Below are 22,351 nucleotides of genomic sequence, written 5' to 3' on the forward strand. Positions count from 1 at the left end.
GTTCTGTGGGGCTTAGGGTGACCCATACACTTCATCCATGTAACGAGGGTGTTCAAAGTGGATTTCAGGTCCACGTTGATGTCCACCGTGAGAATCCTGGGGAGTTTTCTCTCCTGAGATGAGTGCCATTCCGTTGCGTGTGCTTGCCAAGAACGTCCGAAAAAGAGGGAGTTGACCGAGTACGTCGGCTTCTTTCAACACCTAGCGGGCTTGATGAGTTTTCCGCACCCCAAGACGCAGAGTCTATTTCTAGCGCGTACCCCTCGCCGCGACCGGTTTAAGACGAGCGACTGTAATATATACGGAATTGGCCCACTATATTGTCGACGAAATCACCGCGTCTTGGGAGAGACCTTCTATTACTTTGGCTCCGACTAGGACGAGAAACCAGCCGCAAATAAAAACTTTACCGACGAAGCTGTTCTTAAAAAACCGTAGTACAAGCGGCCGTGTACGACAAAACTATGCCCCCTCCTGCTGACTGTATTACACGATCTGTATTTGAGCGATTTGACTCGGGGCCCATAGTAATGGGCACAGAAGATGCAAGTCGCGTTTCCGTATTTCATTTAGCCCCGAGTAAATCTTCATAGGAAGTAGTAATCGGCTGCAAAGAGTGTATTAGGTTGGAAGGCAGTGTACAAGATAGTGATGTGACGTATGACCCTGTCTTGGCTGTCCCGACAGAGTTCAAGCTCCTAATGCCTAACTTATTTCGGCAATACATTCCCATCCTCTTCACGCCACCAAGCAGCAGGCCAAAGCGGCATCCTCTTATTATAAAAGTTTTATTTCTATATATTTTAATGGCCACGGCAGGACCTATTCGCGAATAGACTAGCCATATCACTTGTTATTTTCGTCGGCACAACATCAGAGCGCTCGGCAGTGATTGCCTGCTTTTAAAGTGCAGATAATTATTTTTAGCTCTTACTAAAAGATACTCAATCCGCAAATCACAGCAAGGTACGCACGCTACAACACAGTAGAGGTTCAACAAATCGACTTGAACTTTAATACATAAAATGATGTTCCAAATTAGATGCTTCGGCGTGCTTCGACTTCCATCGGCGTAACCGAGCGAACGAGCACAGTGAAGGATGAAAGAGCGAACGCGGAGCGCAGCGGATGATGAAAGACGGCGCGAGGAGGAAAGCGGAGGTGGAGGATACAGCGAAAGCATGAGGCGGAAAGGGGTTGAAGAGGAGAGTAGGGCGAATGGGCGAGGGGAAAGCGCAGTGCTGCGTAAGATGCGCTCTGTGGTGACGACAACTATGAGATGGTGCCAGAGCATTGCGCCGTCTATTCCTCGATGGTATGCGGCGAGCCCGTCGACCGATATCATAAATGGAAACAAAGCGCTGCATGAGCTCAGGCTTGTCTGCGGCGGCTGCTGTGAATCGCCCCACGGATCACCCACGCGCCGCCTACTCCCGCTTAGTGAGAAAGTGGCGCTACTTTTCGCTTCGCTTGCAATGTGCCGCACTATTGCCCGCACCAGCCAATATATCGAGAAATGAAAACACTTATAGAGATGCGCTACACTTTTGCGTTAGGATGTATCAATTGTTGGCGAATTATTTTTTTCAATTAGCATCACAAACACAATGGTTTTCGTTCGGCGGTTTCTTTGTTTCGGGGAGCGCATAAGTTCAGATTAAAGAAGCTTTTCTTTTGTACAAATACCTTGAATATAATTTTCAATTGTTATTTGTTCACGTGCAATTTAAACAGATGAATCATATTGCTCACTTGAAAGCCCAACTCGTGACTAGACAGAGAACAAATTTGGCTTCATTTCGGAAGGAGTAGAGTATTTGAATCCCCGTCTACGGTTCTCACTTGTATGGCTTCGCGGAACTGTATGAACCGACTGTGTGAAGAATCTAGAGAGAAGTTCAAGATTAACGAACAAGGGATGACACGTAGAACTCATAAGTCCCCCTAAGCCCTTTCCAGCCCAAAGTGGTCGTTACCAATCATAGTTTTACCCTCATTCAAGGTGCAAAGAAGTAAGGTTTGAATTGCCGAGTGTTCTTTCTCACCAGCAATGGTTAACGCAGACAATAAAAAGGTAAATCCTTACAGAGAACGCTTCCATAATCCTAGCCGCCGCCGTAAACACAGCGCTATTTACTGTTACGTCCTTACGTTTGCTGAAAGATTCACGCGAGTTGTAATGGGCTTGGGTGCGAAAACTAAAATTTCCTCATACCTTAGGGAATATTAAAGAAATATGGAACTGCGGGATAAATGAGGATGTAAGCCAGCAGCGCTATAATATTAAAAATCTGGTTAAAGAACTGTTTCTAAGAAAAAGCTTCAAAACAATTTTTCAGGTCTTCTTAGAAAATGGTTCTTCTTTTTTGACGTGTTGCGTAATGTCGAGGGTAGCAGAGTACGCATAGAAATGGTCCATTGATGGGTCATCCCTCGGTTTTCGGGGCTTGAGATTAGAGGCCCTTATAGCTGTAATGAACGTTCATCGATCACAAAAAGGCAGCGCGTATAGTATTATTTTTCTCTTTGTGAATCTGCGCACGTGTGCGCAGATTCACACAGAGCTTCACACAGGTCATACAGTGTGCATAAGGATGTGCTGCCCCGTATAGTCTTTCGCCGTTGTCTAATGTCCACTTCATGATACCCCGAAGACGCTGACTAGCGGTTTGAGCTACAACCTCCTTAAATCCTTGGTGTGCACATATTCATCGTAGTTTCCTCCTACTGACGGCTGATTCAGGTTTTTAGATGACTGTACTACTCAGCGCATGCAGGAGGAGGAACGCAGATAACATTGCTAAATCTAGCGGAATATCCACAAGGCCGACTTTTATGCGATATAATTGTGTATAATTATAATTAGGTATGCGACTTGTGTTGAACTCATTGCCTTAGAAACCTCTTGCCTTGCCGGGCCTTCACCAACACTCCAACATTTGTGCGCGGCTGTTGGTTTCTCCCTCATAGTCCCGCTTGCCGAGTGAAGGCTTATCATGGTTCGCGTCTGTGCTATGCAACTTGCTTGGTGTTTGACTTTTTCATAATATGCAGTTTCGCTGTCCTGCACAGAAGCCTTCCATATAGCGCCTGCGCTGTGCATAGGCACACAGTAAAAGCACTGCATAAGCTAGTCATGCCTATTAAAGGGACGCCAGTGTTGAAAAATTATGCTAAGAAATCAACCTCGGCGTTTCGGATATGCTCGCCAGCATCAAAGCCCACAGGGAATTCAGCCCATTTACGTCTGTGTGCTTTGTCTTTCCTAGTCGTGCCATAATGTCTCCCGTTTCTGGACAGGAAATCCTATGACGAATATAAGATTTTTCTATGCGCCAGCCGATTGAACAACACGCCTTGTTTAAGTAATCCTGCCAAAGATAACGCAACGCTGCACGCAGTTGACGCTTCACTGCCACGCATGCGTGCCTTCGTGCAGGCTCCGGGTGAGACACTTTCATGACGCAACCAGCAGCACCAGTCAACTTGACTCCGGCGTCGCCTTGGCCTTGATCATAGTGTGGACGCTGGTATTCATCGGCATCTTTCTTGGACCGCGCTCACTGAGGAAGGTGCGATTCCACAGAGCATACTCTTGCTCACGACGTAGACGCCAAGTTATGTTGCAAGTGTCCTTAGAAAGGTTCCGGAATCAAAGATGCGAGCTAAAATACAGTATTCCACGGAGTGTGCTCCCCAATGGGCAGTCATTATATTTGGTGTGTCATTTACAAGTTTCTTGACCAAGGATTTAAGCTAGTAACATCATATTGGTGTCAACCGGCCTTGCTGTCAAATCTGAGCGCCAAGAGTGCAGAGTTAACATCGTGATCTGTTCTTGAAGAAGTTAGTTATTGCTTAGTTCGATGACGTAGATGGGTGTACAGAAGCACTGGTGTGCAGCACATTCTGATCTGTTGCTTAGCCGAATGCATATAATAAATATTTTACTTATATGGCATAACCTTTGCTCAGAGAAAGTGAGATAAATAATATAGGCACGTGGATAATATAGGTACGCAGGATCTTTGCGACTGAAACCACATACGACCAGCATAGATTACAACACAACTTTGATGTTGGTTTAGCATAGCAGTCACCCCTGTTTTTATTCGCCGCGCATAATTAGAATGGCAATAAAAAAACTACGTGGGAGCAAAGCTTTGTTTTGGCGGCAATTGTACAATACCTGTGAGGGACAGAAAGCAATGTACTTTATGCTCACTGTAAATGTACAGAACTTTCCAAACAATTGTGCCACAGAAACAAAACGAAGCAAGCAAATATGCAATATTATTATCACAACAACACTTTCCATGAGGCACTGCTGGTCCTGCGAAAGGATTGACCGGGAAAATTGCTAGCAAAGAAAGTTGCATTCAACGGAATCGCAACGTGTGGCAAAATGTCCTTATAATAATTAGCAGTCACCATTAGCTGGCGTTCTTCTAGTCTTTATTTTTCACTTCGGTTTTCATGAGAAAGCTTGTTTGCCCCATGCCTGGGTAACCGTATGAGATGCTCTACAGCTATGATGCGTTACTGATGCGCATGAGTAGGCGACGTGAATTTCTTGTCCTAGCAGTCGCATTTTGATCGATGCGAAAATACTCGTACAATATTTCTGTAACTGGTGCAAAAGCCAACCATTGCATAGCTTTGTGTAGCTAATTGTATTGCATTTTGTCAAGCATAGGCATCTTTATAAAATCCATGTCGAAAAAAGTGTTCCCGTCAACAGCGTTCCGTCTGTTTTACCGGATCACGACACCAGCAAACACGCTGATCTTCACGCGTGTGGTGAAACCTCCACATGTGCCTGCTTGACGCCAAAATGGTTTCCCATATTCCCCTCCCACAACCACGTACATTGTCTCATCGCATCGAGCTCTGACATGCTATAAATGCCTAGTGAATAAAAAGGCCCTAGTTAGCCAAGTGACGTAGTATCAGCAGAATTATCCCATTAATTCAGAGTTGAAAGCCGCTACTATTTATTGTTTGCTCACAGAAACGCCTTATATATATGGAAGGGCCTAGGTGCATCCCGAATGAGGATTTGAGGTAACTATGCGATTTCTTGCGGCAGCTATTCTCAAAGTACAATAATGTTCGCCTCAATACATTATTTGATTTCTAAATTGTTTAAATGGTCCAAATTTCCCTCGATCATGAACTTACAACTATCTGTGCTCACTAAACACCTTCTAATGAAGCATTCACAGCTCTCGCTGAGAAAAACTTACAACCGCAATTTTGCGGACACTGACGAATACAGAGTGTTTGAATATGAACTGGAGCACTGCGTCATGGTGCGTGACGCATCAGATGTATAATGCTGGGAAACAGAACACGTAAACAAAATCCTTTGCGTCGTCACGCCAGAACTATGCACAGTGTATGGTGAAGTGTATGCAGTGTATGCACAGTGTATGGAACACCTACAGAATTTAGGTGTTCCAAATTCCTCGGTAGTTTCAGTATTTCCGCTGCAACAACTCTCGTAACAGAAGTGCCGGGTGAAGGTGTGCCTTTTGAAGTGAAGCATTTATTCCCTAAGGCTATGTGCACCTAAATGCGTACAGCGTGTGTTCGCATCGACGGTGCGCAGGCGTCACTCGTGATGCTGGTGACTCGGCTTTGCATGCTTGCCTTGCTCTGCATTGCTTCCTGCACGCTGAGCGGCGCCAGGCAAGGTATGCTTTCACTCCTGTGGCCGGACTTATCGAAGGCTTACTCCGCAAAGGTAAGTGGCTCGCACATAAAAAAAACCACGTCTCATGTCGTGTGATAGTGCGTTCTCTTCGTTCTATCGGGTTTGCAGGTTCTCTCGTAGAGCAACTTGTTCTTAGGCCGTTTAAGGATCATGAGCTCCATGCCAGACGTTGACTCGACACTGCTGTTTGAAGGGCTGAGAATATGCTTATCAGCGTATCATGGATGCATGTTTGAACCCAAAGTGCATTTAAAGTCGTTGAAGTCTGTGGTAGTCATGGGAAAATGACTGCAGTAAAGATTCCTAAATCTGTGCCTGAAGAGGAATCAACCGAGATTACAAAAAGGCACATATTCTTCACGTCAAAGGAAGCTTAGACGTCGATAGATTACCGACAAAAAAGAGGTGCCCTAAGAATGCCCAATTCTGCCCCAAGTGCATATTTTACCGACATCCTCTCTGTTTGAAATGGCAGCTGCACCTACGACTCTTTGACAGAGTGCGTAGTGATAAAACATTCGCATCAAAGTTCCATTCTACCTTTGCAGTCAATGGTGATACTCTGGGATGCATAAAGGCATGGGTGACGATCGTAAATATGCACGCAACATATGTGTCAGACTAACACGCGTGAGCAATGGAAACGTCGGCCGTAATTTCACAATTTCATAAAATGTTACGAGTAGTGTGAGTAAATGAGGCATTTAAATATAGTTTGCAACAAATTTCGCTTCAACTTGTGGCACTGACCTTATAGGTATTACAAAACATGGCATGCATACATCCCGCTGGACATCTAGGGTCTCAATCCAGAGTTTTTTTTTGACTGCGTGCTGCATTAAGCAAAGCTCTTGTCATTTATTCTGTGGCATGTGTGGCTCCGGACAGGCCGCCATTGGAATCTGAACCTGGCAACGTTTAACGTTAGAACGCTATCTAGTGAGGCGAGTCTAGCAGTGTTATTGGAGGAATTAGAGGGTAGTAAATGGGATATAATAGGGCTCAGTGAGGTTAGGAGGACAAAAGAAGCATACACAGTGCTAAAAAGCGGGCATGTACTGTGTTACCGGGGCTTAGCGCAGAGGCGAGAACTAGGAGTCGGATTCCTGATTAATAAGGAAATAGCTGGTAACACACAGGAATTCTATAGCATTAACGAGAGGGTGGCAGGTCTTGTTGTGAAGCGTAATAAGAGGTACAAATTGAAGGTGGTAAAAGTCTATGCCCCTACATGCAGTCATGATGACCAGGAAGTCGAAAGCTTTTATGAAGACGTGAAATCGGCGATGGGTAAAGTCAAAACAAGATACACTATACTGATGGGCGACTTCAATGCCAGGGTAGGCAAGAAGCAGGCTGGAGACAAGTCAGTGGGGGAATATGGCATAGGCTCTAGGAATAGCACAGGAGAATTATTAGTAGAGTTTGCAGAACAGAATAATATGCGGATAATGAACACCTTTTTCCGCAAGCGGGTTAGTCGAAAGTGGACGTGGAGGAGCCCGAATGGTGAGACTAGAAATAAAATCGACTTCATACTCTGCGCGAACCCTGGCATCATACAAGATGTAGACGTGCTCGGCAAGGTACGCTGCGGTGACCATAGGATGGTAAGAACTCGAATTAGCCTAGACTTGAGGAGGGAACGGAAGAAACTGGTACACAAGAAGCCAAGCAATGAGTTAGCGGTAAGAGGGAAACTAGAGGAATTCCGGATCAAGCTACAGAACAGGTATTCGGCTTTAACTCAGGAAGAGGACCTTAGTGTCGAAGCAATGAACGACTATGTCATGGGCATCATTAAGGAGTGCGCAATAGAAGTCGGTGGTAACGCCGTTAGACAGGAAACCAGTAAGCTATCGCAGGAGACGAAAGATCTGATCAAGAAACGCCAATGTATGAAAGCCTCTAACCCTACAGCTAGAATAGAACTGGCAGAACTTTCTAAGGTAATCAACAAGCGTAAGACAGCGGACATCAGGAACTATAATATGGATAGAATTGAACAGGCTCTCAGGAACGGAGGAAGCCTAAAAACAGTGAAGAAGAAACTAGGAATAGGCGAGAATCAGATGTGTGCGTTAAGAGACAAAGCCGGCAATATCGTTACTAATATGGATGAGATAGTCCAAGTGGCTGAGGAGTTCTATAGAGATTTATACAGTACCAGTGGCACCCACGACGATAGTGGAAGAGAGAATAGCCTAGAGGAATTCGAAATCCCACAGGTAACGCCAGAAGAAGTAAAGAAAGCCTTAGGAGCTATGCAAAGGGGGAAGGCAGCTGGGGAGGATCAGGTAACAGCAGATTTGTTGAAGGATGGTGGTCAGATTGTTCTAGAGAAACTGGCCACCCTGTATACGCAATGCCTCATAACCTCGGGCGTACCGGAATCTTGGAAGAACGCTAACATAATCCTAATCCATAAGAAAGGGGACGCCAAAGACTTGAATAATTATAGACCGATCAGCTTACTGTCCGTTGCCTACAAAGTATTTACTAAGGTAATCGCAAATAGAATCAGGAACACCTTAGACTTCTGTCAACCAAAGTACCAGGTAGGATTCCGTAAAGGCTACTCAACAATAGACCATATTCACACTATCAATCAAGTGATAGAGAAATGTGCAGAATATAACCAACCCTTATATATAGCTTTCATTGATTACGAGAAAGCGTTTGATTCAGTCGAAACCTCAGCAGTCATGGAGGCATTACGGAATCAGGGTGTAGATGAGCCATATGTAATGATACTGGAAGATATCTATAGCGGCTCCACAGCCACCGTAGTCCTCCACAAAGAAAGCAACAAAATCCCTATAAAGAAAGGCGTCAGACAGGGAGATACGATATCTCCAATGCTATTCACAGCATGTTTACAGGAGGTATTTAGAGGCCTGGAGTGGGAAGAATTGGGGATAAAAGTTGATGAAGAATACCTTAGCAACTTGCGATTCGCTGATGATATTGCCTTCCTTAGTAACTCAGGAGACCAATTGCAATGCATGCTCACTGACCTGGAGACGCAAAGCAGAAGGGTGGGTCCGAAAATTAATCTGCAGAAAACTAAAGTATTGTTTAACAGTCTCGGAAGAGAACAGCAGTTTACGATAGGTAGCGAAGCACTGGAAGGGGTAAAGGAATACATCTACTTAGGGCAGGTAGTGACCACGGATCCGGATCATGAGACTGAAATAACCAGAAGAATAAGAATGGGCTGGGGTGCGTTTGGCAGGCATTCTCAAATCATGAACAGCAGGTTGCCACTATCCCTCAAAAGGAAAGTGTATAACAGCTGTGTGTTACCATTACTCACATATGGGGCAGAAACCTGGAGGCTTACGAAAAGGGTTCTGCTGAAATTGAGGACGACGCAACGAGCTATGGAAAGAAGATGGGGGTGACGTTAAGGGATAAGAAAAGAGCAGATTGGGTGAGGCAACAAACGCGGGTAAACGACATCTTAGTTGAAATCAAGAAAAAGAAATGGTCATGGGCCGGACATGTAATGAGGAGGGAAGATAACCGATGGTCACTAAGGGTTACGGACTGGATTCCAAGGGAAGGGATGCGTAGCAGGGGGCGGCAGAAAGTTAGGTGGGCGGATGACATTAAGACGTTTGCAGGGACAACATGGCCACAATTAGTACATGACCGGGGTAGTTGGAGAAGTATGGGAGAGGCCTTTGCCCTGCAGTGGGCGTAACTAGGCTGATGATGATGATGATGATGACGACGATGATGATGATTATGATGATGATGATGTGTAAATAAGGCGCTCAGGAGAAGTTTGAAGCTAATTTTATTTATGTGCAAGAAGTCCTCAGTGGAAAAAGTGGGGCGTATGTGTCCCACTCACGATAAATGTATTTTTTTCTGAAGAGTGGTACTCATTTGCAGCAGTAAATCTTTAGGCTTACAATGAAAAGATATATGTAACTACTGTCCTTGTAGAACAGACCGAAACACGACGGACAACGGTGCACAGTGGAGCCTACGAAAAGTTAGAACTTTCTCTTACATGAGTCGAACACAGCGCGTTTCTGTGTGCGCATGTTTTCGCTCGTGCATTCACAAGGACGAGTTTTGCAGACTAGGAGCCCTGTGACGTAAAACAATTGCAGCCTGTTTTTATTCCAATGCCCTGATGTCAAGGGCACTATACCTTAAAGCTATTCAAACTTTTCTATTCCAATTCTGCATTCAGCCCTCCGCGAGTGGTCAAAAACTTTTTTGGAACACCCCACTTCACCTGTCTGTCATGCGACGTTACGCAAACGGCAATAGCTCCACATCTAATATGACGTGAACACACTGATTATTCATGATTCGAAAGAACAAAAGCAAAATACTTATTTATGATTCAGCGCCTTTTCACAATTAGCGCTCGGCTATTCGTCAAAAGTTCTCGGCCGACACCCACTTCACCTGCCTGCCACGCGGCGTCTAAAAACCGCGAGAACTCAACACGTCAAAGTGACGTGTATACGCTAAGATGTATAAAGGTGCCGAACAAAGCTGCATTTTTTTCTGAATAGCCACAGGCTGCCCCGTTCTGAAACGAATAAAAGATGGCTGCCGCCGATAGCTCAGGCACTGGCTACTCGCACCTGCAGGAAAGCATAGACTCACTCGTGTACAATAAAGTTTTTTGCGTGGCCGTGTAACGTTTTCGAGCGCTTTCGGCACGTTTGCAGCCTTGTTCTGCCAACTGTCCTTTGCTGACGATTCATTTTAGCGGCATTCTTAAACTTCCGTTGCATGCTGTCGCGATTTTGTACCAGTCACCGAGCTAAGTAAGGGAAAACGAACCAATTACAGACGCCGGCACCACCCTCTTCGTCGGGTTATCGATTTTCCGTGCACTGTCTCGGCCCTATCGAATGCCTCTCCACTTGAGCGTGCTTCTCGCCTCCTGGCAGCCAGTTACAAACGAAAAACCGCTCATTGTAGGCAATGTTATTCGTATTTAAAGCAAACAAAAGTGGCCTCTTATCAACGAGGAGAACGTTTGAGTCACCTCTTCAGACAACCCTGCGGGTCATCACCTCATGCTTGCATCGGTGGTTAGGCATATTTGACGTCAGGAGACTGGAAGAAAAAACATATTGGTATAGTTTTACGTCATACACTCTTAAGTAAAGTTACACCTTTTTGCCACACGACAATAATCGTCATCTGTCTTGTCCGCTTTACCATTCTATCGTGGTGAGCCGCGCACTAGTAATGAACGGCAGGCGCTTTATCAGCATGACATGGCATTCCTGACTGTCAAGTAGCGGGCGCAGCGTTTTCAAGAAAGGAAACACGAGCAAGGCAGATGATTATTCTTGTGTGGCAGAAGTACATTCCAAAGGGTGTAACTTTGCCTAAGAGTGTAGGCCCTAAATTTGCACAACCGCCGACGCAAGCATCGGGCGCTGACCCGCAGCGTTGTCTTAACAGTCCAATCAAACGCTCTCCTTGTTAGGAGGTCATTTTTGCTTACTTTGAAAACGAATCACATCGCCTACATTGAGCGCCATTCCTATCTCACTGGCTGGCTAGAGGCGAGAAGCACGCTCAAGTGGAGAGAATTGCGATGGGCCAAGCCAGCGCAATGAAAATAGATTACTGGATGAGGAGGGTGGTGTCAGAGTCTGCGATTGGCCCACTTCCCTTTTTCCCTTTTCATAGCTTCCGGTGGCTGGATGAAATGTGCGACGGAAGGTAAGAATTCTGCTAAAACGGACCCTCAGCAAATAGTTGGCAGAGTGATGTCGTAAACCTACCAAAAGGTCTCGATAACGTTATACTGTCACGCAAAAAGCTTTATTATATGCAAATAAATGTATGCGCTCCACCCTGTGCGAGCAGCCAGTGCCTGAGTGATCGGTGGGGAGCTATCTTCTATTCCTTGCAGAACGGGGCAATCTCCGGCAATTCAGAAACAAATTCAGTTTTATGCGGCATACTAACGCACCTTTAACCCGTACACGTCACTTTCACTTTGACGCGGTTAGTCTTCGCTGTTTCCTGACGTCCAGTGAAAGAAAGGCGAAGTGGGCGCAACCCGAAAACACTTGACCAATAGCAGAGGGTTAATGACAAAAAGCGTCTATCAGAAACACTTGTATTTTGTTTGGTCTAATCGTGTATGATCAGTGTGCACACGTCATATAAGATGGACAGCTATTGCGGTTTTCCTGACGTCGCGTGACACGCACGTCAAGTGGGGGTACCCTGAAATGTTTTTAACCAATTGCGGAGAACTGACTGCTGAATTGCAGAAAACTTTCGAATATCTTTACGTTATAGCGCCCTAGACATCGCTTCATGATAAAGAAATGGGGCCTTATTGTGGGCCAAATGTGTAAATTTAAATGCAAGAAAGCGGAATAAGTTATCGTGCATCTTGCGAACAAATGTGTCCCAAACTTGGGAAGCGTTCCAAGGATGAAAAAAAATGTTCTAGCAGTTGCACACTTGTCGCTCTTTTAGTGACCATTCCAAAGCAATTATCGCATCAATTGTTGAAACGGTTAAGTCGACGGCAGCACCAAATAAATTTGATAAATGCGCCCCTTTGCTGCTGATGAGCGTTCTTGTGCAATCATAAAGTGCGACGTATATATCTCACTCTTCTCTAAAGGGTTAAGTATACTTATGCAACACCCGCCGTGGTTGCTCAGTGGCTATGGTGTTGGGCTGCTGAGCACGAGGTCGCGGAATCGTATCTCGGCCAGGGCGGCCGCATTTCGATGGAGGCAAAAACACTCGTGTATTTAGATTAAGGTGAACGTTAAGGAACCCCAGGTGGTCGAAATTTTCGGAGTCCTCCACTACTGCGTGCCTCATAATCAGAAAGTGGTTTTGGCAAGTAAAACTCGATAATTTAATTTTTTAATACTCATGTAACGCTAGAGTATACTTCGCACCATAACAAAATTTCCACCGACTTTGCATTGCGACGATCGTGAAATCAGCAACAGAGCTCCCCATTGTGCAAGGTGGACAGCGCTCCCCCCATTGCAGTAACAGCACCCTACTACGAGAGGACCATGTCCTCATGCATAAACAAGATAACACTGATATTGTCACGTAGTAGTGATGGCAAAGAACAGAGGAGCAAAACTGTGAATGATAAAACGTAGTTTTATTGGGCAAAGATGTGCTCACAGAAACAGTCTACACTCAAAGCACAATGACAGCAGTATACACAGTCAGCGATTGTCGAAATATATCTGCGGGTCATGCGCGTCAGAATTTATACATGAGTCATAGAACGTTCCAGAGCAATCGGCGGTACCCGCGTGTTTTCGAGAATGTACTACACATTTCGCGTTGCGCCTACAATCAGATTACACAAGGTCCGGTGACGACACACAGTGGAGAGAAACGTCGATAAGATTCGAGAAACTTCTAATACACGTAGGCGCGTCCAGTGCCAAGCGATAATGCTCAACATTTCTTAGCCAGTAAAAAGTGGGTCACCGGTGAAAGATAAACAAGTACACGTGTCATTATCACCCTATGCAGCTAAAGAATAATAACATGCAAACGTCAGTATAGCTGCCAGTAGTTTCTTATCTGTTCGCGCGCTTGAACGTATGTGCATTACGTAAGTGGCGAAAGGTTTCTATTTTCTATCTATATATGTATATATATATATTTTAATCGTGCATGTAGTTTTTGGTGGTGGCCGATTCGTGATGGCGTTGTACACTAGAGATCTGAAAGAAATAAAATAAAGCTATGAGAGTGCTTTCATGATCACCATGATGAACATTTTGGAAATGTGCTATTTATTGCTTTTAATGATATGTATTGTTTTTGGCTTCACCAAGTGCACTATGGCTAAAGCATCAGTACCGACTGCCTTGACTTCTTGAGGTGGCAATACTTGCCAAATACAGATTACAGATATCGTTTGGTATTAAGGGTCGCGCGTTACTCTTTCAAATGTTGGACAAGCCTAGGGAAGGCATACTAAACAATTGGTCTTGTTATAGCTACGATATCATGCTACTACGTGTAACCTATCAACGCTAACTTTGTATATTGCGTGGCATTTCTGTTGACACAAATCTCGAATAGTAGTGCCTAGGCGAGCGAAATTCCCAGGAATATTGAGTATTTTATATCCGTTCCCTAATATCACTCTCTGCACACTGGCTCTTACGTGCATATCTCCGCAACCTACGACGGCGAATTAGGAAGTATTTGCCCCTACTCTATTTAGTCAAAGCAGGGATGTAAATCTGAAGTCCACATATCAGTTCCCAGCGGTGGATTTTTCCTGGGCCGGCCCGGCCTTGTCTGCTAGTAACTCCGCGACGCGGCGCTGCCGTCACTTGTTGAAGGGGGCGGTTGTGCTTCACACGTCCATGACGTACGAGAAACGAAGTGTGATTCGCTTTCTATGGGGCAAAGCGCGAACACCCATTGAAGTTCACAGGGAAATACAGCCCCCGTATGGGAAAAGGTGTCCCACGTTGAGAAGTGTGAGGAGGTGGTGTTGTGAGTTCAGTAAAGGCGGTGAATAATTGCAGGACAATGAGCATTCTGTGAGGCTGTGTGCATTGCTTACAGCCCACATGTGCATCTCAAATTTAGTGCTGCCATGTAACAAATGTCTGATATGCTGTGGGGACTATGTGGAAAAATAGTGTAAGCGATGTAGAATAGTATGTAGCACGTATGTTTGCAATCACCTGTATGTACCCTATTGGCTAATGAAACAATTGGGGCAAATACTTTCTGATAAGCCCTCGTTGATTAAAAAAAAAGGTTCCTGAGCCTTCCAGGAGAAGCATTCTGCTCACTGGTTCCTGGGATATATTTCGGTTTAGGCTGCATTGAAAGGTGCTAGGTTATGCACATAACTTTATTTGCGTAGTTGAGAGCTAGCTACCTGCAAACTTATTTTTTTCCTTGGTCGACGCATTGAAGCGCCACAATACTTATTTCCTCCTGCTGTTAACAGAGAAAAACGAAGGCGGGACACGAGACAAGAAAACGACACAACAAGCGCTGACTTTCAACCAAGTTTATTTGAAATAAACGCGGCTTCTCAAGGCTTTGCCCAAACGTGTCACAGACACGTATTGCACATCATGTGAAAAACGCAGTTATTTGCTATAAATATCAACAATCCTTGAGCAAAAGTGGTACTACGTATGACGTGAGAAACGGTTCAGACATAAATAGCTAATGCAACTACCCCATAACGGCGCACTACGTGCAAAATCAAACCATACGGGATAATGCATTCCATATTTTAATGTGATCGATGCCGGTTTAGGTTTTACTTCATGTCGCACCATCTCTTCTTCCCTTGTCGCACGCGGCAGACGTGGATATCGGCATCTCGGCACATGTTCTACAGTGTCGGCCTGGCCCTGGGCATGACCACCTTCTTCGCCAGTTACAACAAATTTGATTGGCCAATCGTCGGGTGAGCAGAGTCCAGCATATAGCGTGCGTCATTTTGTCGGAATGCACTGACTCGGTGCTAGGTGTCGGAGTCTTCGCTGCGGTCGGTTTCTCCAAAGCCATAATAGAGGCAGTTGGGATCTCCTATCTCAAAAAAATATACTAAAGCTTCCTCTTTCGCTTTCGTTATAACCCTTGAAGTTAAAAAAAGCCGTCATCATCACGATTATTCGACGAAGACGTGGTAGCAAATGATCATTTTTGTGTTCCTTCATGTCTCTATATCTCATAGCGGCTATAAGAGTGGAGTACTTTTGCAGAAGCCACAAAAAAAAAAACAGGCAAGTACATCAATATTGTCTTGCCTCGTAAAAGGTCCTAATGAATTCATTCGTGTAGTTTATTTTTTAATGAAAGCATGAGTCATAATCTATGCGAGTTGCGCACGATGATTGTAAGTCTTCAGGACAAGCTGTGGCCCTTGAAGCTTCCCTAGGTGCCATTAACAATCGATGCAAAATGATGTTCTTAAAACAGTTATTCCTGACTATGTACAGTCGGAGTGGACATGAGCATCTGTTTAATGTTACAATTAAATTTTTAGGAGCGTGCGCCAGCACAAATTTATCAACAGCTATCATGGCAAGGCATGTAATTCAAGCTTTCCAAGAGTGGTTCTAAGTTCAGCGACACAAGCTTCTCTTGAAACAAAAATGGGAAGGCACAATAATAAAGGAACACTAAAGGCAACTATTAGGCCAAGCTATAGTGATATATTAGTGCTCGAGAAGCTCTAAACCGTTAGTATCATCCCGAACAGTGCTTTAATGAGAAATTTAGGTAAATGCAGGATATGTTTAAAAGCTCCCCAGGGACATTCTAGCACTTGCCCGATGACGAAAGCGCTCCTCGGTTAAATTTTGTAACTAGTACCCAACCATTCGTTGCAAAAACCATCCTTGTATTGAATTATAAGGCGAATTAAAATTCCACTTGTGTAGTTAATATTTAATGTCTTAGAAAAAAAAACTCACTAAAGTTGCCCTTGACGACGACGCGGGCAGTCGAAAGGTTTCATTTTCGCTCGACTGCATGCCGCCCACGCTTTCGCGTTTCATTTGTTTCGTTATCGCGTGAAGATGCACAGGTTTTGCTGGCTCGCGAAACTGGCACAAACTGCACGTAGCAGAGAATTCAACTTCCATGTGATGTCGTGCTATGGCTGAATGGTCTACGCCACTTCACCAAAAAGCAGCTACAGCAGCGACTACAACACTACGTTATGGCTCTGTAGTGCCGTCTGTCGGGTAGGTTTTACTCACCGACCGCAGCAAAAGGTGTTGATGGCGTATACAACGTCACCACTCCCCCGATTCGGTGGCAGGAGATTTCAATTTCGAAAAAGGCATTCAGACCCTTCAGATGGAATCATCTTGTAAAGTAAATCTTTTCTTGGCGCGAAACAAGCGTTGCCAGGTTTGTGGAATTGTATTTAAACAGTCCACGTCGACTTGGTATTTGCCTTTACTGTCCCTTTAAGTGAGCGATGATTCTTTTCATGTAACTGAAACCACTGCAAAAGTGAATCACGATGCAGGAACTTCTATATTAGTACTCCACGCCGCACGAAATTTAAAACATCCATTCATTCCCCGACAGAGAGAGAGAGAAGTTAACTTTATTACATGCGTATTAATTCTTGAGACCCTGGCAGGGGAGCTAGTGTGGAGACAACGCGGCCCCGACGCGGTTAGCCCACTCTACCAGCATGACTTGGCATTTTCGGTCATCAGAATAGATCGTACGCTCCCAGGACTCGAGCATGGGAGCTTGCCGAAGAATTGTTCTTGGTTGGAGGGTTGGACGGGCACCCCCAAAGTATGTGATCTTGGTCGTTGGTTAGTGCTTCGCAGTGCCTGCAGTTAGGTTTAAACTCTTGCTTTGAAATTTCGACCTACCTTTCGGGTCTTAGCATAGATCGAGTCTGTACTCGCCGTAGAATCGTGGCCTGCTCCCGGGAGAGAATCGTGCTCGGGAACGGATACGTCGATATTTACCTTAAGTAAACTGAAGCTATTGAACCTATCCTTTCCGTAGGCGTCGTATTGCATCAGGTCCATCCAATTTTATAGTGTGATTTCTATTGCTCGCGTGTGTTTGAAGTCCTTTATATCGTGGTTATTTTAATTTCGCCTCCTGTCGAGGCCAGCGAGACCTGCAGTACCGTATACATAAATAAATTTTAAAAAAATGCCTCTAGTGTGTAATGAAGAAGGCATCAATTACAGTCGTACTTGTGCTCGTTCAAACGGCGTCAAATGAAACATAACAGGCCAGGGAAACTAAGACTTCTATAGGTGACGTCACATCTACAAATATGTGTGCTATCATTATCATTTTTTTCATAAAGTGATCTGTGATCATAAATATGCCGCTTCAAAACAGAGAGATGAAGATGACAGAGGTAATGAATGAAACCGTAACTACGCTGGCTTCAAAGCAGCAATTGAAGAGGTAACGCTAAGAGATAAGCTCTCCGAATTAACAAAGGACCTAATAAGGAAACGACAAAACATGAAAGTGTCCAACTGAGGAGTGTCCAACTGAGTATAGAATTCGCTGAACTTTCAAAACTGATCCATAAGGAGAAAGTAGGGGATATTCAAAATTATAATATGAGAAAGACTGTGGAAGCAGGAAAAAAAGGACGCAGCATGAAATCAGTGAAAAGGAAGCTTGGCATCTGACAAGCCAACATGTATGCACGGGAAGATAAGCAGGGTAATATTGTCACAATTTAGAAGATATAGTAAAAAAGCAGCGGAAGTTTTCTATACTGACCGTATCACTACCCAGACCAACCGCGCTACCTTCATTCCAAGTAGTAATGAACAGCATACAGAGGCTCCTTCTGTAACTAACACTGAAGTTAGAAGGGCATTGCAAGACATGATCCGAGAAGAAGCGGCAGGAGACGATAGAATAAGGGTCAATTTAATCAAAGATGGAGGAGATATAATGTTTAAAAAGCTTGTGGCCATTTATAATTATTGTTTCACAAATTCAAGTGCCCCAGACAACTGGAAGAATTCCAATATGATACTAATACAAAAAAGGCAGACGTTAAAGAGTTGAAAAATTATAGCCCCGTTAGCTTACATCCACTATCAAATAAAATATTTACCAAGATATTTTCCAGTAGAATATCTCAGCTACTTGGAAGGATACTGGTCCGGGCTAGTTGGTTATAATTCATAATCAGTGTTACTTGCGCACCACTTGGAAAGAGGACTGAGAAACGACAGACACAAGCGCAAACTTTCAACGGGTTTTTATGGCAGGAAGTGATTTATATACATACATGAATGTGACGTAACATGAAATACATAATGAAATATGCATGTTCAATCAACAAGACAGACTTGTACACGTGCATCCGCAAAAGCGCGTTAAATTCTAAATAATACTTGTGATATCCAAGGCCGACATGTCTTGGATATCATATCTATCGCTCTGATTTCCCAAAATCCGCCACCGTTCAGATAACTAATTTCATTTTGTGATAGTCCCAATGAAGCACGTGTTCAAGTTCGTCTTGTTGATTGCACATGCATATTTCATTATTTATTTCATGTTACGTCACGTTCATGTAGGCATAAAACCACTTGACTCCCTGCCATTAAAACCAGTTGAAAGGTGGCGTTTTTGTCTGTCGCTCCCCAGTACTCGTTCCAAGTGGTGCGCAGATAACACTGATCTCAGCAAACTTTGCTTTCCAAATGACATTGTCCTGTTCAGCGACACTGGGGACTAATTACGACTAGTGATTAAGGACCTTAACCGAGAAAGTTTAAGAGTGGGGTTTGAAGATTAATATCCAGAAGACAAATATAATGATTAATAGCTTGGCAAAGGAACAAGAGTTCGGAATCGCCAGTGGGCCTCTAGAGTCGGTGAACGAGTATGTTTATCTAGGTCTATAACTCACAGGGGACCCTTATAAAGAAAAGAAAATTTAGAGATGAATATAAATGGGTTGTGGTGCATACGGCAGGCATCGTCACATCCTGACTGGAATCTTACCGCTATAATTAAAAAAAAAACGTGCACAATTTCTCCATTCTACCGGTGCTAACATATAAGGCCAAAACGTGAATGCTGCCAAAAACGCTCAAGAATAAGTTAAGCATTGCGAAGAACGACGGAACGAAAAATGTAAGGCGCAACGTTGACATGAAAGGAAGCAGGGATAATCGAAAGTCTAATTGACATTGAGAGAAAAAATTGAGCTGGAAAGGCCATATGATGCGTAGAATGGGCAACCGCTGGACCATTAGAGCTACAGAGTGGGTGCCAAGAGAAGAGAAGCGCAGTCGAGGACGGCAAAAAACTGGGTGAGGTGCTGAAATTCGAAAATTTGCAGGCGCACGTTGGAATCAGTGGCCGCAGGACAGGGGTAAATGGAGGTCGCTGGGAGAGACCTTCGTCCTGCAGTGGACATAATGATAGGCTCGTGATGATGATGACCTCTAGGCCCTGTAGCTTGAAGACCAGCCGCCAAAAAGCTAGGGGGCGGCACTTATGCTTTAAAGCGTCGTGACTCATCATGCTTTCATGTAAACTGCGAAATTATTTCTGAGGCATTAAGGAAGACCTCAGTTAAGACACAGTAACCAATGCTCTTTACTGCACGCGTAGAAGTATCTAAACTATCATATATGGAAGCTTAGGAGGGAGTATTAGCTGCAAGTATCCAGCAACCTGCGCTTTGGAGATCGAATTATCTTGTCCAGCAGCACTGGCGATGACTAGTAAAAATGATTTAGGACCTTGGAAATAAAGTGTATGAGTGAGGTTGAAAATTAACGTGCAGAATAAAAAGGTAACGTAAGATATCCTGGAAGAAAAATGAGGATTCATGATTGGCAGTCAGCTTCCTGAACCTGTGCAAGAGCTGCTTTATCGATGCCAATTATTGATAAGAGGCTGATTGTGAGAAGCAAATGTTGGAGATATATAGGAATTAATTGGAGCCTGTATGCACGCACTACCGCGTCATGACCGGCAGCTCACCGTTACCGTTGCAAAAAAGTTACAATCATTGCATTCTGCCGGCACTAATATGTGGGGCAGAAACTTGGTGGTTGATGAAGAAGCTTCGAAATAAGTTTAGATGCAGCAAGTGATCAAAGGAAACATGGTAAACCAAACGTTAGGAGAGAATATTACGACGGTGTACTGTAGAGACAAAATGGGTGTAGCTAGTATTGCGCTTCAGATGAGAGAAAACAGTGGAAATGAGCAGGTCTTGTAAAGCGTAGGGCAGATAACCGGCAGTTCATTACAGTTACAACATGGCTCCCGATGAAAGGAAAGTGCACTCGAGGATGGTAGTGGGTTGGGTGGCGTGATCAAATTAGGAACTTGGAAGGCGCAAGAGGTTTTCGGCTGGCGCGAAGCAGGTGTAATTGGAGATCACGGCGAGAGGCCTCCGTTCTGCGGTGCACAGAAGCAAGCTCATAATAATGATGAACATCATGACATTGAAGCGATGATTCTTGAGATGCAAAAATTTTATTTTCTCGTTCAGGCTCCTATCGTCTGTTTGATAGCGCGTCCGTATAAGTTTATATGACAGGACTATGAAGCTGACTACATCAGCACTTTGTTTCAATACGTAGTTTTGTGTCTGTGTTCATCACCTTGCTACGCCGTGTACAGCAGGATTTCGCTGTCAGCCTGACAATCCCAGTTTGACATGATCGTGTGTGCCCATCGACGGTAAACAAAATTAAAAATTCGGCAGCATTGTACGTAGTAGTTTGTGCCGCTATAGAAAGACGTTGTAAGGAGAACAGCAAGATGAAGTGACAATGACATCACTCAGTGGTATCGCTCTGCCCTGTGATTTGGAGCTACGCATTCTCTCTGTACATAAGTTCTCTGTGAGTACTCTTCCCGGTAATATTTGGTGGAGGCACGGGGTAAGCTTGCCCCAACGCAGATCTGGATTTCTGCAGCGGACGACACGTCTGTTCTGCTGCTATGGCTAACGACGCTGCCTCGTCCACTCACACAGTACCAGTACCCACTTGTATTCCCCTACCCACTGGCCCCGTTTAACCTTCAACGGCACCGACGACGCTGACGCTCAAGATTCGTCGGCATGGTACGAACGCGTGAGCAACCACAGCAAGTGGGATGCCGCACTTATGCTGGCTAATGTTATATTTTTTTGCGAGGAACCGCGAATCTGTGGTTTGAGATGCGCGAATGCAACGGTACGACTTGGGACACATGCAAAGAGGGGCTGCGCGATCTTTTCGGAAAGCCTGTTGGACGCCAGTTGGCAGCCAAGAAAGAGCTCACCTCTCGTACCCGGATGTCCGCGGAATCGTACATCTCGTACATCCGGGAGATAATTGAGGCGGCCGAGATTACCAGACTTCGTGAACAATGCGTTAGCACGCCGTCCTTGTTACTGACAAAAAAAGAACTTGAGCTTTTGCACGTGCAACCGCTAACTTGAGTGTATAAAAGAAAAAAAGTGCTTGTTTCACATGATGTGAGATCACGTGACTGCGACACGTGAGGGCAATGTTTATAAGAAGCCGTGTTTCTTTCAGAATAAACGTTGTTGAAAGTCAGCGCTTGTGGTGTCTTCTTGTCTCGTCCCTTGTCTACATTTTGCGCTGTTACTAGCAGGATGGAAAACCAACAAGCCCAAGCTGCTATTCTAGCGAGCAGTACGCGTTAGCTCTTTGTCGAAAATCACATAGGGGAATATCGGAGTCAGATAAACTCGGCCACATTTGAAAGGGTAACCTGCTTCTTTACAAGAGCTGTAAGTGGTACAGTCCATCACAGCGGAGTTGCCGGTGCTTCGAGCAAGCTAAGAGCAAACTTATTGCACAGCGCTTCAACCGGCTTCGCAATATTGCTGCCACCTCATTCTGCAACCATCTACGAACGACCTAGCGACAATATACTCAACAGCTAACATCACCGAGTTTGACGCAAGCTATCTGTCGCTAGATAGAGGCCATGGCTCCAAGCACTCGTGCACGATGGATTAACAATCTCGCTCACTTAAGCCGTCATCCGCAAAGAGATTGAAAATATGGAGATTCAGCCTACCACTGGCCACGGCTCCGACCCTGCCGCTCCTGTCATTGCTGCTACTGTTGCACCCAGGTGGAATACAAACCAATGTTACCGGAA

The 22,351-nt window shown here is 44.7% G+C and overlaps 1 protein-coding gene across 1 annotated transcript in view; it reads left to right on the top strand.

Moving 5' to 3' along the window:
* LOC142570546 (sodium-dependent noradrenaline transporter-like) overlaps positions 1–22,351 on the top strand; it is a 107,191-nt gene that overhangs the window by 17,410 nt on the left and 67,430 nt on the right. The window contains exons 5-7 of the mRNA XM_075678921.1: positions 3,440–3,572; positions 5,612–5,746; positions 15,049–15,152. Of these exons, the coding sequence (XP_075535036.1) occupies positions 3,440–3,572; positions 5,612–5,746; positions 15,049–15,152 (372 nt within the window). The remainder of the gene's footprint in view (positions 1–3,439; positions 3,573–5,611; positions 5,747–15,048; positions 15,153–22,351) is intronic.

The sequence above is a fragment of the Dermacentor variabilis genome, chromosome 2, assembly GCF_050947875.1.
Source record: "Dermacentor variabilis isolate Ectoservices chromosome 2, ASM5094787v1, whole genome shotgun sequence".
Taxonomy (NCBI): Eukaryota; Metazoa; Arthropoda; class Arachnida; order Ixodida; family Ixodidae; genus Dermacentor; species Dermacentor variabilis.